At 40.5% G+C, this 14487-nt stretch overlaps 1 protein-coding gene across 2 annotated transcripts in view; it reads right to left on the bottom strand.

Moving 5' to 3' along the window:
- Positions 1 to 541: 541 nt before the first annotated feature.
- LOC117426960 (voltage-dependent L-type calcium channel subunit beta-4-like) overlaps positions 542 to 14487 on the bottom strand; it is a 47738-nt gene continuing 33792 nt past the window's right edge. For both annotated transcript variants that reach the window (XM_034925480.2, XM_034045234.3), the window contains 9 exons: positions 13600 to 13676; positions 11545 to 11564; positions 10636 to 10716; positions 9238 to 9296; positions 8041 to 8150; positions 7553 to 7704; positions 6476 to 6571; positions 5895 to 6080; positions 542 to 5674 (listed from right to left, as the gene is read on the bottom strand). In XM_034925480.2, coding sequence (XP_034781371.2) covers positions 5414 to 5674; positions 5895 to 6080; positions 6476 to 6571; positions 7553 to 7704; positions 8041 to 8150; positions 9238 to 9296; positions 10636 to 10716; positions 11545 to 11564; positions 13600 to 13676 — 1042 coding nt within the window. In that variant the 3' untranslated portion in view covers positions 542 to 5413. The remainder of the gene's footprint in view (positions 5675 to 5894; positions 6081 to 6475; positions 6572 to 7552; positions 7705 to 8040; positions 8151 to 9237; positions 9297 to 10635; positions 10717 to 11544; positions 11565 to 13599; positions 13677 to 14487) is intronic.

Here is a 14487-nt window from a genome sequence, read left to right on the forward strand (position 1 = left end):
AGTGTAGTGCTTTGAAGATAATTAGAACTACATTGCCTGATTCATTAACCTTTAGAGAGCTGGTGAATGTAATGCAAGTGCTGTAAGTAATGAGAGAAAGAAAAGAAATATATTAGTAGTATGTAAACAGTCACTTGTTTTTTGCCAAGGACTGGGTCTGAACAAACAGTGCCACGCATACAGACCCTGGTTACTTGTACTCAACCCACCAACTCCCCTCTTAAGAGCTGAGATCACCAAGCATCAGAGCAATCCTCTCCTAGATGGAAAATATTGAATGAAAAAAGGGTTAATTTGACAGAGATCTGTCACCGGCAGCCAAATACCTTTTGTCACACAGGGGTAGACCTGTCTAATCCGGTTCTTATCGTAACTCCTAAATAGCCAAATTACGTGGTGTGTGTTTAAGAGTCATACAAAAGTGAAGAAAACATTCAATACTGGGCCAGGTGCCAGGTTCACATTCATGAGATTGATAACTTCTACCATGAGAACGGCTAGAACATCTGACTGGTGCTTGGCCAGGATGAGTGGCTAATGAAAAAAAAAAAAAACAATGGAATTTAGGAGAGAGAGAGAAAGAAAGAAAGAAAGACATACACTATATTGTTCAGGGGTTCCGCTGTACTTAACGCACACAACCATTAGATTCCCAGGACCTTTCATAAATGATCATTTGTATCCGACAACGTGCAAAACAATTATCAAGGGGCAAATTGCAACAGGTACATTGTTCAGGGGGCAAATGGCCCTGTGTTACCCACTGGATACAACTGTCTTGCACAAGTGTAATCTAAATCAAAATACGGGGATTAAAAAGGTAAATGACACCATGGACAGTTATAAACCACTGCCTGTCTGATTCTGTTGTAGGTCTATACACTGGATGTAATAATATAATGTGTTTGTTTATTTTTTGTTTAGGGTTGCAAAAGCTAAACCTGTATTAGCTTTTAGCTCTCAGTCCCTAGTGCCAAGCATCATTAGGCAAATGGAACAGCAGCTCCGGATCAGCAATAATCGGCTGGCAATAATGCAGTGCTGGGAGCAGTGGATCTGATATACACAACATGAACCGATGTCCAAAAATTCAAGCAGGAATTATTGAACGGTCAGTGGCAATTTAAATATGCACCCACTGAAAAGGTTTGACCACTACAAAAAAAAAAAAAAAAGGGATCTATCTATATAAGATAACAACCAGTTTGCAAAGGTCTCCTTACCAAGTGGATGCAGCACCACCTCACAGCAGGACTTTCAAACATAAAGCAAGTGATTTTCTTTAGAAAATACCTGTTTCAAACATATAGCACCGGCACACTGGAAAGGTAGGAAAGGAGGATGCAATAATTTAAATAGATTTCTATATGCATGTATTTCTAATATCATGCAGATGTAAATCAGAATGAAGAGTTACAGAAAATACGCATTTCAAAAGAAATGCCTTGAGCTTGACTAGAGAAATATTACACTTTGCTCTAATGTCTAAGAGACACACTTATTTACATCTCTGTAAATATCTATTTGTCACCAAAATCAACCCAGGGAAACTACTCTCTATTCTAACTTTGTGCTATCCCTACTCCAGAATGTGCTCTTTATCCACATTTCAAAATTGTTTGGTGAAGAAAAAAAACCCAACAACATTTATCATTGTAAAATCTAAAGGATTTACTGCAAGCTTGCGGACACAAAACCATACTGCTCTAACAAGGCGTTTGCAGTGCAAGTCACTGCATCCAAAAATATTTTGATTGAAGAAGCACATCACATCTTACCCACCTTCTGAACACAGGCGATTATTATGACAATCTCAGTAAGAAGAAACAGTGTGGATCAAACTTCTCTGTCTCATTCTGCTCTTGTCTTGCCAGATACCCAAAGTGTACCTGCTGTAAAACTGACTACAATATGAATACCATAGAAACAGGTCAAACAGGCATGTTTAGTAAAATCGGCTGGTTCCTGAAACATTACTACATTTAACAAAGAACATATATACCAAAAACAAACAAAGATTAGATTAAGGCAGCATCTTCCTGCATTGGTCATTCAGTTTTGGCAGCTGTAATTAGAAGCTGGCAAGAAAGGACTACAAAGAACAAGCAAAAGCAGAGGAAAAGCAGGTCTAAAAAGCATTAACAGCACAATTAATAATACAGGTTCAGTAATTCATCTAGTGTGGCTCTTAACAAGAAACTAAGAGTCAACTTATTTGACCTGCACTAAATCATATTGGAGAAGTATTTCACCGCAGTTGAATTCCTTTGGCCTGGGATCAATACTGTACAGTACGAAGATAAAGAATAAAGGTTAGATAAGACTAGGAACAGGTGCGTAAATCTAGCAATTTGGGTAACTAGGCATACATCAACTGTTTTACCTTAATGCATTAAAAAGGCTGTATCTCTAACATCACCTTTTAAATGCATTTTACCAGACGATTACAAAAGTAAAGCTGATAAGTAGTCACATTAGTCTAATACAGGGGGGAAGTGATATCATTCAGGTTTGTGTCGACAGACTATTTCTCTTTACAGGCATGACATGGAAGACTTTTCAACAAGGCTTTTAAAAAAAGAGGCACTAAAAACAATTTAAAAAAAAAAAACACAACTGTAAAGTTAACAGCGGGAAAGAAAGGTGTTCTATCACAGCAGGAAACGCACACACTGTTGCCGTACAGCAATGCACATCAAAAGGTGCAGCTCATTTTCACTTATTTTTTGTGTCAAAAAGCAGAGTTGCCGCCAAGTACACAAACATAAGAAAGAACAATGTCACCACTCTATACATTCGACTTGAGATAGTGTTGATTGGATGCTTTGCTTCATGCCCTGGCCAATTTCAAGCAATGGATGCCCCTTGGCACCTTTAAAGCTTTTTCAAACACTCCCTGACTTTTATAACACCGCAAATTCTCTGTCGTCCATTTTTTATAGTGGGGGTGCTGCAAGCCAGTTTAAAACATAACTGTAACCCCTGTATATGATGGAAGCCATGCATTGGGTTGCTGTTATGTTAAACATGGTAATAAAACGAAGCAGCATCAACACCAACACCTTTTTATCTAATGAAGGAAAAAATGCTTTAGCCACAGTCATTGCTATAATGTTTACAACATGCTTACCATAAAACATTCAGAGCAAACAAATAAAGTAGCAGAGCATACTGTTATGATACACTTAAATACTGCAATTTAGAAATGTTTACTTCTAAAAACAGGTGGAGCAGCTGTATGTTATTTACAGTAGTAGTTGTAGACAACGACAGTCACAATGTCACTGTGTCGTGTGTTTTTAGTATTGCTCCGCAAAGCAGCACCATCCAGTTAGCTGCATTTGTGACGAGCTGATTTTAGCAGGTGGTGCCGCTGAGAATTTACAAACTAATGCGATATTCTTTTTTGGGACATTTTCAATCACTGTTCTACTGTGTACAAGCTTCTCATGGGTTCCAACTACTAACCGACTCTCGTGAGATTGCAATCGTGCAATTTATCAGATATCCCGCTCCTGTTGTGACAGTCAGCGCTGATTGGTCTATTATCGTTTGTGTTCAAAAGCAATCTAGAAAGGCACAGTGCACTGCACACACAGCTTATAAGATTAACGAAACTAGCAGGATTTACCATTACACCAGCAGGTGCACAGTACCCCTGTACTTTAAGCCAGGGGTGCCACACCCCCAGCACCCCTAGTTCTCGTGCCCCTGCATCTTCATCGTCCTCCATTGTGGAAACTGAGAAAACAAACAGGGACAGCAGATATAAAATACAAAAAAGAATTGTGTTTGAGTAGAAATGTACAACACCATATGCACAGGAGGCAGCAACACTGAAGTCAAGGAGTGTTTGTTAACCCTTCAACCCTTGGACATCAACCTAGAGGCTCCCAATTCCCTCTACTTGTGAATTGGTCAATTCATTTTTACAATAAGGTTGACCATCTGAGGGTTAAAGTGGGAAATGTTCACACCCTGGCTTTTGGGTCTTACAGACAATAAGCTGCATCAACCGTAGGAAAGGACTGACATCAAAGCCTAAGTGTACTGTACTCTATGGGGCTCCTTGGAGTCTGGGGCGCACGCTGGGGTCACGACCCGTTTCTCCTGAACCCCTACAGCAGGCGAGCAGAAACGGCGTACTGTACAAGTCTAAAGTTTGTTGGCAACAATGTGAACAAAAACTAATTAATCTAGCCTTTGTGGTTTGAACTAGCCTACATTCTACGGGAAGATCTCTCTGTCTTCCCAAATTCATGGCATGTATACTGTAACACCCCTTCTAATATTTATGTAGGTTAATTCCCTGCAGCCTTGAGGCAAGCCACAGCCTCCTCCAGTCTAGTCAAACCGGGTTTCATTCATAAAACATAACCCTGCACTGCAGCGCAGGACACATGGCAGCTACGAAGAGAAAGAATGAGATGCAAATGACGTCAATCCACAGGGAGGTATGAATCATGCCGTTACACGTCAGCACCGCACCTCCAATGTTACACCCCATTTAATCATCACAGAGCATGACTGTTTCAACAAAATTGAACAGAAATGAATGTATTATAGAAGGTGAAGGTCTGAATGCATTGGGTTTTGCTTGGGACATAGCACTGTCCACCAGCTGGCTGTAACAAAGCAAAGCATCTGCTGGTTCAGCCAAGTGCTTGGCACTTGGATTACTTTAAATGGCAGGCTATGTTCCGTTTTCCTGTGGGAACCAACAGTGTTTCTCAAGCCAGATAATAGTAACACGGCACTACATATATTCAGTAGTAGAAAGTACAGGGGTGGGGGGGGGGGGGCGGGAAGGGTCAAAACCCCTTACAGTTCATTCAAAGGTTTGGCAAGCTTGGCCTTACAGATTACAGAGAATACTAAACTTTAAATGAAGAGAATTTTAAATCAATTAAGGATGTTAAGACTGTGTTATACCCCGTTTTCCATTTGCTCCACATAGCATGCGTTTATCCCAGGATGCATCTGTGTGGGAGTTTTTCCATCACACTGGCACTGGCTCAGTGTGTGTTGAACACAGATCCGATCAGCCTGGTTTTAAATCCGGCCGAGTGCTGGCTACAATGCAATTCCAGAGCGTTTAGCTCTGCAAAACAAACCTGGAACTGTAAATTCCATCACAATCATTTGTGACTTTTACAAGCCAAAACAACACAACAGACAGTTCTATTTCCAGTACACCCAAAAGCCAGGGATAGAAATGTCTGGCTCCCATGTGTTGCTTAACCGAAACTGGTATTCTTGGATTTGTCCACAGGTCAATCCTGTGTGTAGATGAGCCAGTGTCAGAGGGAAACGAGGTATTACACTTGGCAAAGTCACATGATTTGGACAGGACTGTCTTAGCTCTTCAGTACTGGGTTGTGGAGAGGAGAGGCCTAGCAGGTTTCCCATAAACTCAAAGCCTGTGCCTTGAGTCGTGGCTGTAGCCGCCAGGAGAGCTATGGGTGCGGTGTGGTTTGTACGTGTCCTGGTAGGAGTCGGAGTACTCTTCTTCCACCAGCGGGTAGTGGTCCCGGCTGTGCTGGGAGCCCGAGGACAGGCGGTTCCGGCTCTTTCTTGCCCTCTCGCTGTGGTAGTTCTCGTCTGAGGTCATCAGGCTCCGACGCTCGATTGGGGAGTGGTCTCCAGAATGGTTGTTGTGCCTCATTCTTTGGCCCTAGCGAACACAAGCACAGAAATAGCAGCTTGATTAACTGGTCCTCTATGCTCACAAGTGCCTGATAATAATGCAATAATGCTATTCACGTCACAAGTACTAAACAAGTACACGTTATTTGTTAAAGGGTGATTGATACAGTGCAGTGTAGCTTGGACCTCAGAGATGGCATTTAACATGCCTATCAATATTGGATTTTGCTGTCCGTCAGTAAGATCACCTGTAACCCAGAGATAGCTGTAGGATACGGGGAGAGTGCCGTGGAGCCCAGGTTCCGCCCCAGCAGAGGGTTCATGGGAGTGCTACTGGGGGCATGTGTGGCACGCCAATAGGCTTCCAGGTACTCGGCCAAGTGTTCGCAAGCATCTTCCAGCTGGTTCTCATCCAAAATGATATCAAACATTTCCTGCAAAGAAAAATAGGACATTTCTCACATATTTGATGTTGTTTTTAAAGTTAAAGAACATTATATCTTTACTAAATCATCACGATTCCTAAGGCACACTGCAGGGTTTTTTGGTTGTTGGTTTGTTGTATTTGTAATAGGAATTATTGTAATATAGGAAACATTTTGAACTGCTTTTGTGACCTCAAAAGTCTCTTTGGCTGTAAGATTTTAAATTACAAATAAAGACGACAGAAACATGTGGATTATTAAATTATAGTTACATAAAATGTCCTATTACAATTACTGCAGTATTCCTAGTTTTACTGTAGGAGGTCATATACCAAATACGATTGAATCTTTTGTTTGTTATTATTATAAGGGAATGAATTTTCGTATATAAAAGTTATACGTACCGGAGGGCATTGTGCTAGCTTGTCAGCGGCCACCAGCTGGACATTCAGATGTTTGCTTTGGGATTTCCCTCTGGATTTTATCAATCGCTGCAGAACCTAGCAAAAGGAAATAAACACACAAACTGACAAGACTGCCGTGGGTTTGAAACAAGTGTGCTTGAGAACTGATACAGTAGGTGCCTTCCCCTGGGATTCCCCACAGAGCCGGGGGATCCAAGGAACAAGCGCAGCTATTCCCAAAGGGCACAAGAAGGGAGGATCTGGGACTGGGTTACAATGGGGGATAATGGCTTAAAGGGAGGCTTGGTATCATCTGCATTGTCCTAATACTGTATTTCATTTCTTATCGTTTAACATCCCCACAGTGTGTACTTTAAGATCCTCTACTGTTGTTTCTGCTAAGATCATTATTTTGCCATGTTTACTTACTAACGCTATTCCACCCGAAAATGCTTCTGAAAAGACTCCTCAATAAGGCAGATTTGGAGCAAGTAAGGTGACAAAGCAAATCCCTGTTTCACAGGCTTCAGTCACTGCACTATGATTGACTTACTGGCTGGTTGATTTTTCTCTAACAATCCAGACAACATGCAGAGGGTTTATTCAATCACACTGTGAGTGTCACTCCAGCAGATGAAGACAAAAACCCTTAAAGACATTTTCAACATGTTACTGAATACAGTATACAGTAGAGGAGCAGGACAAACTAACCAGAGTGATAAAAACAGATTTCAAATGATTCATCGTATGTAGCAAAAGCCAGTAGGGAGCACTAGGATTGCATTTGTGTTAGACTGCACAGAATCACACGGAACTTGAGATCGTCACTTTGTTAACAGTTAAACAGTTCATAAGAATTTTAAAATATACAGTTTTTCAGGATTAAATATACCAAGTGGTAAAATACCTTTACCCGTTTCTTGAAATGCTGTATGATGAACTAATGTAGTACTAACAGCCACAGACAGTATAACATGCATTATTATAAGGACAGAGACATATGCATTTTCCTAACATTTAGATAAGGGCTACCTGAGGTCATTTTTAAGAAGCCTCTTTTTCCTTGTTGGCACGTACCTTTGGTGATGACACTTTGACATGGACGATAAGAGGTGCTAAAGATGTCTTGATAAGCTGTGCTGGGTGGTTTATGGTATCAGCATCCAGAACTACTAACTGGAGCGACCGTGCCAACTCGAAAATTCTTTCTATTTCACTCTGCACCTCAGCTACAAGGAAAGCAGACAGAAGCTTTATCACACCAGGCTTTACCAGAAATGTTTGACGTCTTCTAGTTTGACTGCAGAATTGTAGAGTGTTTGGAGTTCTGGATGTATGCAAGCTATATTAGGCAAAAAATATTATTAAAAAAAAAAAAACAGTTTGGAAAGTTTTATGGAATTTCACCACAGAGCAGGAGAATTACACAAAATCAACCTGCTAGGGTTTATTATCAATAGGATTTATGTACTACAATATTTAGACAAGTAGGGGAATACAGACAGACACACGTAAGCTCAAGCCAGGTTCAGTAAAACACTAAACGCACCACATTTTCCACTTACCTAAACTAGACCTGGTGTTTGACCGCTCAATGATGGCTCTCTTGCTGGGGTTGTTGAGCACAGACCGCTTGGCAAGAGAAATGTCTGCAGTGACTCTTGTTATAGATATCCTAAAAAAACAAAAACAAATACAGACACGCTGCACACCTCAATTCAAGCTTTTTGAAAGAGTTAGTGCAGGGGTGGTCTTCCAGTCCTGGTCTTTGTTCCAACCCTGTTCTAAATTGTTTAATTGAACAATAAACCTACATCCAGACCCTGAAGTAGTTAATGATCTGATATTACCTGTTAAACCTGGAGTGGGGTGGCCCTCCAGGACCAGGATTGGATCCATTATATACTCCTTTTGGGGTACGTGCATGTGAGGAAAGGGGGGGGGGGGGGGGGGGGGGCATGCAATATGTAACAGTTAGGCTGCACATGTTAAGTAACAACACTTGTAAAAGAACAGCACGGATGTTCTCTCTAACCATTTTCTCAGGAGGCTTTACTCTATCATGAACGAGCATCTCTGCTCATCTGCTGAATATCTGAAACAATAATTACAACACAATGAACAACAAACACAGATGACACACAGGCCTAGAGGCCCATCAGACTCCATGGGGACATAAAGGGTCGATTGCCCAATATTAAATATTCTTCCTGTGCACCGGATTTTAAAACAGAGAATGTCTTTCTTTTTAGGTGAAGTTTACTTGGTACTGAGACACGATTCTTTTCACGGTCGGGATTAACAACCCATCCGCTCCGCACTCTCTTGGCAGTGGAATGCTGTTAAAGGTAAATGGCAGCACAAAGACAGGGCAGCTTACGGACAAAGACAAGCACTGGAATACACAGACACTGGCACATGCAGAGGCAAATCCCATCCAAACAAGAGTCATCTCATGTTAAATGATTTGCTGTACATGGCTTATTAGGTTATGTGCAAAAGAGACAGATTCTTCTTTTTAATTATTGAAATGTACCTCTGCAATGCCCAAAGCATTTTAACTCTGTGCATTGTGAAATGGATGTGGTCTGTGTGGTTCGGTTAGGGGGTGTCGGGTAGTGACTGCAAGCTTTCCTGTACAAAGAAATGTGAATTCAACCACGCCATACACATATTCAGCATATACAGTATATATATTCAAGTGTGTTTTTCTCTTTTCTCTCACATATACAGGCGATAGCATAAAGTGTCAGTTGCCTCACCTTCCATCAAACCTGTGCTTCAAGAAGTCAAAGAGAGCTTTCTGCATCATGTCTGTCACCTGGGTAGGGATTCAGGGAGAGGCGGGAAAGTTTTGGCAGGAAGAGAAAGAAGGAGAAAGTTAAGAAAAGAAAAAGGAAACCAGCTACCTCTCTGACCAGCTCAGTGTCGGAGTCACACCCCAGGGTAATGAATCTCACCTTCAACTGAAACATTAATAAACTCCCCCCAAATTAAACAATGTCATCTGTGTAGTGACTCAATTCCTACTCCGGACTGTTCATTGCCTGAGCACAAGAGGTGCTGTATTTCTTGATACTAAAAACAGTGACAGAAACAAATTAAACAAACACAGACACAGACAGTGAAGCTGAACAGCAAAACTATTTTCCTGTGAAACTGCAAGTTGGCAAAACCAAACAGCAAACCAATGTTCAGAGTTGGTTAACAGCCATTACACCACAGTTTATGAAGCTCTGATTTGAGTGCACATTAGCAGATAAAACATCACTGGATTTTCCCCTAACGAACGGTCAGATTTGCTGGCTCAAGTCTGGCTCTATTTAAATGTCAAATGTGATTTCTGGCTCAATAGTGCTCAAACCATGCCGGACTGCCGCATAACAGAAAGTCATTGATTGGATGGATTCGTTGGCCCTGGACCCTCACTTCTGTGAAATGGTCTGGGTAGAGTATCTCCTGTGTGGCAGCAGCTAATAGGAAATGCTATCTTACATAGAAGCTGCTTGATGAGATTCTGGGATCAATAAGCTACTAACAACCAAACGAGCAAGATGGGCTGAATGGGGCCTCCTCTCGTTTGTAAACTTTCTTATGTTCTTATGTTCTTATATGTGCAAATAAATAATAAAATAAAATAAATAGGTTCAATCAAAAAATACAGCAACGCTTTATGATCCACGTAATTCAATTAAACATCCAGACATAGGAGGGCACCACCCAAGCACACTGGTTTTCAGGTTGCGAGTTTCCTTTTCTGGACTAATCTTTCCCTTGAGTCAAACATGTAACTTTCTTGTCAAAGTAATACAGCAACAGTCAAATGTCATAATGACTATTTGACACTGTTTGTGTTTGTTAAATAGGTCAGCTTATTCTATTTATGGGTCATGTACCACGGTCATCTACCATGGCTCAAACATGCATGACTGAACACTAACCGAAAAGGAGAAGAGTGGAAACAACAAACAGGACAAAGAGGTAGAAAAACATATACAATAGGTGGAAAGACAAGACTGGTTGGTCTATAGATGAGCATACCAGCGTAGCACTGTAAAGGCTAAGGGAAGGGGATGGAATGAACAGGGCTCTGGCTGTCCGGGAGAGAGAACACTTGACATTGAGGGAGACGGGTGACCCAGGGCTGCTGTATCACTCACCTCATATCCTTTCAACGACGGGCCGACCAGAACCACGGGCCTCATGGAGGGAACCACGTCATAAGGAGGAATGTGCTCTGTCTGTAGCGGAATTCAAACGTTAGCAGTTTTTAAACATTTCCTAAGCTGCTAGAAAAAGGAGGCTGTACAAAAGGAGGCTTTCTTTTGTAAACTGGCGGTATGGGTGAAAGCTATGAAGTATTAGCACTGTGCTCTGATGTCTCTTGCAAAGAGCTTCTGGTTCTCAACCCCAGCTCAGAGACTCACCCCCTGGACTTTAACTTGAAATTCGGATTACAGTGAAGCTATTGATGCTGATGATCGCATGGCTGTGTGAGGAAGGAGCTCTTTCTAATGCAATGCACGTTTAATTCCTAGTACGATTCTTATGATGAGTGACATCCAGAATATTAGCATAGCCACCCCTCCTTAACTCCTTAAGGTACACAAGGAATTGAGGGGTTGCGCAAACAGTGTCTCCTTAAAATGCATTTGAGAGGGACCAGATCCAACCTGTCAGTCATTTTTAAACCCTGTTGCGTGCACCTCTTTGCCAAAATAAGAAAGTTTGCATTGTTGTTTTTTTTTTTGTTTTGTGGCACATATGTCCCTTGTACCTTAAAGGGTTAATTACCATAAAATGACACCCACTGGCACGACACTTCGAGGTTTGTTGTGAGCACATGTCATCATAAAGAAGGCCAGGGTCAAGGTTATTTCTCTCAGGAACAGTAACACTACAATCAAAGCGGGCCACCTCTATTTCTGGTGTAAACATAGCCAATGTTACCAAACGAGTCACAAGGAAACCCTTTGGTGCCCTGTATATTAAACATACATCGGGATGGCTGACGCTTGTAACCAAACTGTTTTTTTTAATATGCAAAATACAAATGAAAATACACTCACCACTTTCTGTTTCTGCTTTGCTGTAAAAAAAAAAAAAAAAAGAATATTGTAAAAAGATGAAAACAAACAATATACGTAGGAATATTATTATTAAAACATTAACAAATCAAGATCAAGTTTTTGATAATGTTTTATATTACCCAGGTAATACCAAACATCACATTTAAAGAAATCCCTACAATAGTCATTTTAGAATCAAAATTGATTATTTTGCGGGATCATTCAATTTAGCAAAATAAGCTTTCACTTAAAGTAGCTGTTGCATTCGGTTTCAGCAAATGCATTCATGTAACATTCATTCAAGCACAGTTTCAGCTGTTGCTCAACCGGCACGCATGCATCTTTTGACATCCATTTGGAATCTATTTTTAATACAAAAAGGGAAAGTAATGTTGAATGAATGATTTTTCCATCTTTCCTGAGAACATTGGTGCCCGCAGTAGTCTTATTTTTAAGTGCCCCCAATTTTAATTTTGCCATATACTTCATGTGCATTTAATTTGTGTATAGTAAGAAACCCTTTCTTGAATTACTGGTACTGGTGTTCTTTCTAGTCACTGTGTGGAGTGGGCGGGCGATATGATAAAACACCATTCCAATGTATTGACAAGTTTAACTAAGAGCATTGCATTTTTCTGTATGAAACTGTTAAATATAACATAAACAAGAATCATTTCTTTGGAAACATGAATTATTCCCGTAATCCTATATTTGTTGTTTTAATGCATCATCTTAATATTAATTCTCAGTCCCTGGCTATCTGTGACAGCAATGCTGCATTTACTGGGAGTAGTGGTTAGGGCTCTGGACTCTTGACCGGAGGGTTGTGGGTTCAATCCCCAGTGGGGGACACTGCTGTTGTACCCTTGAGCAAGGTACTTTACCTAGATTGCTCCAATAAAAACCCAACTGTATAAATGGCTAATTGTATGTAAGATAATGTGATATCTGTATAATGTGAAATAATGTATAATGTGATATTTTGTAACAATTGTAAGTCGCCCTGGATAAGGGCGTCTGCTAAGAAATAAATAATAATAATAAATAATAATTTACAATCCACAAACACCACAGCTGCAGCTTGCACTGCCACTTTATAATAACTAAATGAGGTGAAGACCAGCGCTGGTGAGAAGCAGCCGTATGAACAGGGAGGGGTATCATGTGACTAGGAGAGAGCTGGAATGGTTATGGCGAATGCCCGTGACAGAAAGGGACCTCAGTGTATCACGCAGCACAACAATAACAGTTTACTTATAGAGTTACCCAATTTAGCGATTCTCCCCTTTTTACTGACATGAGCCTCGAGGTCCTTTTCTATGAGCTGAAATGGATGCCTGCTGACGTTGTCAACAGCATAGCAAAATGGCAAATGTATTTTATAGTTTTGTTACTCACAACTCACGGCAACAAAGCTGTTGATTTGTGCCATATAAAGAACAGTACACTGTAAGTAGTGCAGTTGGTACAGTAAAGACTATAATACAACAGTGACAGACAAACATTCAGATTCCCTAGCTGTGTGATTCTCCAGCACTCTCTGGTATTTCATTACTGTTGCTGGTTCACCCTTTGCTGCCCAGTGCCCAATATATTTGACATTGAGAAATAAGGCATTCAATAAGTATGGGAACATACCCAGGGCAGTAAAGGGTTAAACATAACGAGTAGTATTTTAAACACTGGATCAAACATACATCTAGAAAGCTTTTGAAAAGGACAGATATTCCTGAACTGTAATTGATACTGGTACATACAGTAGCACATTGTCAAAATAATTCAGTTGGGAAGCTCTGTTTATATGAAGTCAACCAACTGGCTACCTTTTGTGTAATTAAATGAAATTCTTGGTGTTGAACGATTTTGAGTTGAGTATACTTAACATCGGCAGGGCTGCAATTCATTCTGTCAGGGTGGAGGCTTTGAATTGAATAGTTCTTGTGTGCTCACCACAGATTGTTGCTTGTTCTGGTCCTTACTAGTTTTGTTACGCGTGGTTGTTTTTTCGACTGACCCTCTCTATTTTATCCACCAGCACCCTTTCAATAATCTCACCTGCGGAGGGGGGTGTAGCTCTGAACGTGCCAGAGACCATCTCTCCTAGACTTGAAGAGGAATTTCCACTGGACTTACTAAAAAAAAGGGACATTAGAAAAATAAAAGAGAACATGAATACAGTATAAAAGACATCATTAAAATAAAGCTGCTAAAGGGATGTAAAAAAACACTGTTTGCTTTTTCATGGCATTGTTATCTTTTGCTTGAGCCATTCAAGCTTCAATAGACCTCTGTTTGCTGTAAACCGGGTACAGATAGGAAGGTGCAGCACCGAAATGACACTCAATAAACGAATGCCCAAAGAGTCTGGTATCTATGCAAAAGTTCTAGTGAGCTGCTTGAAAATAAAAAAATAAAAAGTAGGACATATTTTCACAGCTGACCCCCGTCTGTAATTGACTGTACTTCTATTTGTTTTTAAAGGAATTACAGACTAAAGTGAGCACTTTAGTCCTATGCGATGTTACTATTACATTTAAAACTCATGCCAGGGTAAAATCTGTGCTGCCACAATAGCTGCAGTTGACTCATGTTTGAAATCCCGCACTGTCACGGAGTCAGGTGTATAAACGAAGCAGTGTTGCATTGTTTTTCACACCTTTCTTGTACTGCACGTCAGAGGATTCTATGGCTAAGTCATGCCTTGTTTCAATTTCTTTATGAAGTTATGGCCTGCAGATATTTTGCATTTGCCACTAATGTATATTGTTAGTTTTTTTAAGTACAATTTCAAACAGCACGGTACAAGAATCCAGAATGAATTGAATACAAAACCAATGTGTGCATTATGAAGAGTATGTAGAAAATAAAAACACCTTAAAACTGAAAGTGAAAGCAAGATTCAAATCAACATGGCTGTTTCAAAATGCTATATATCAAGGTTAT

Source organism: Acipenser ruthenus, chromosome 11 (assembly GCF_902713425.1).
Source record: "Acipenser ruthenus chromosome 11, fAciRut3.2 maternal haplotype, whole genome shotgun sequence".
Taxonomy (NCBI): Eukaryota; Metazoa; Chordata; class Actinopteri; order Acipenseriformes; family Acipenseridae; genus Acipenser; species Acipenser ruthenus.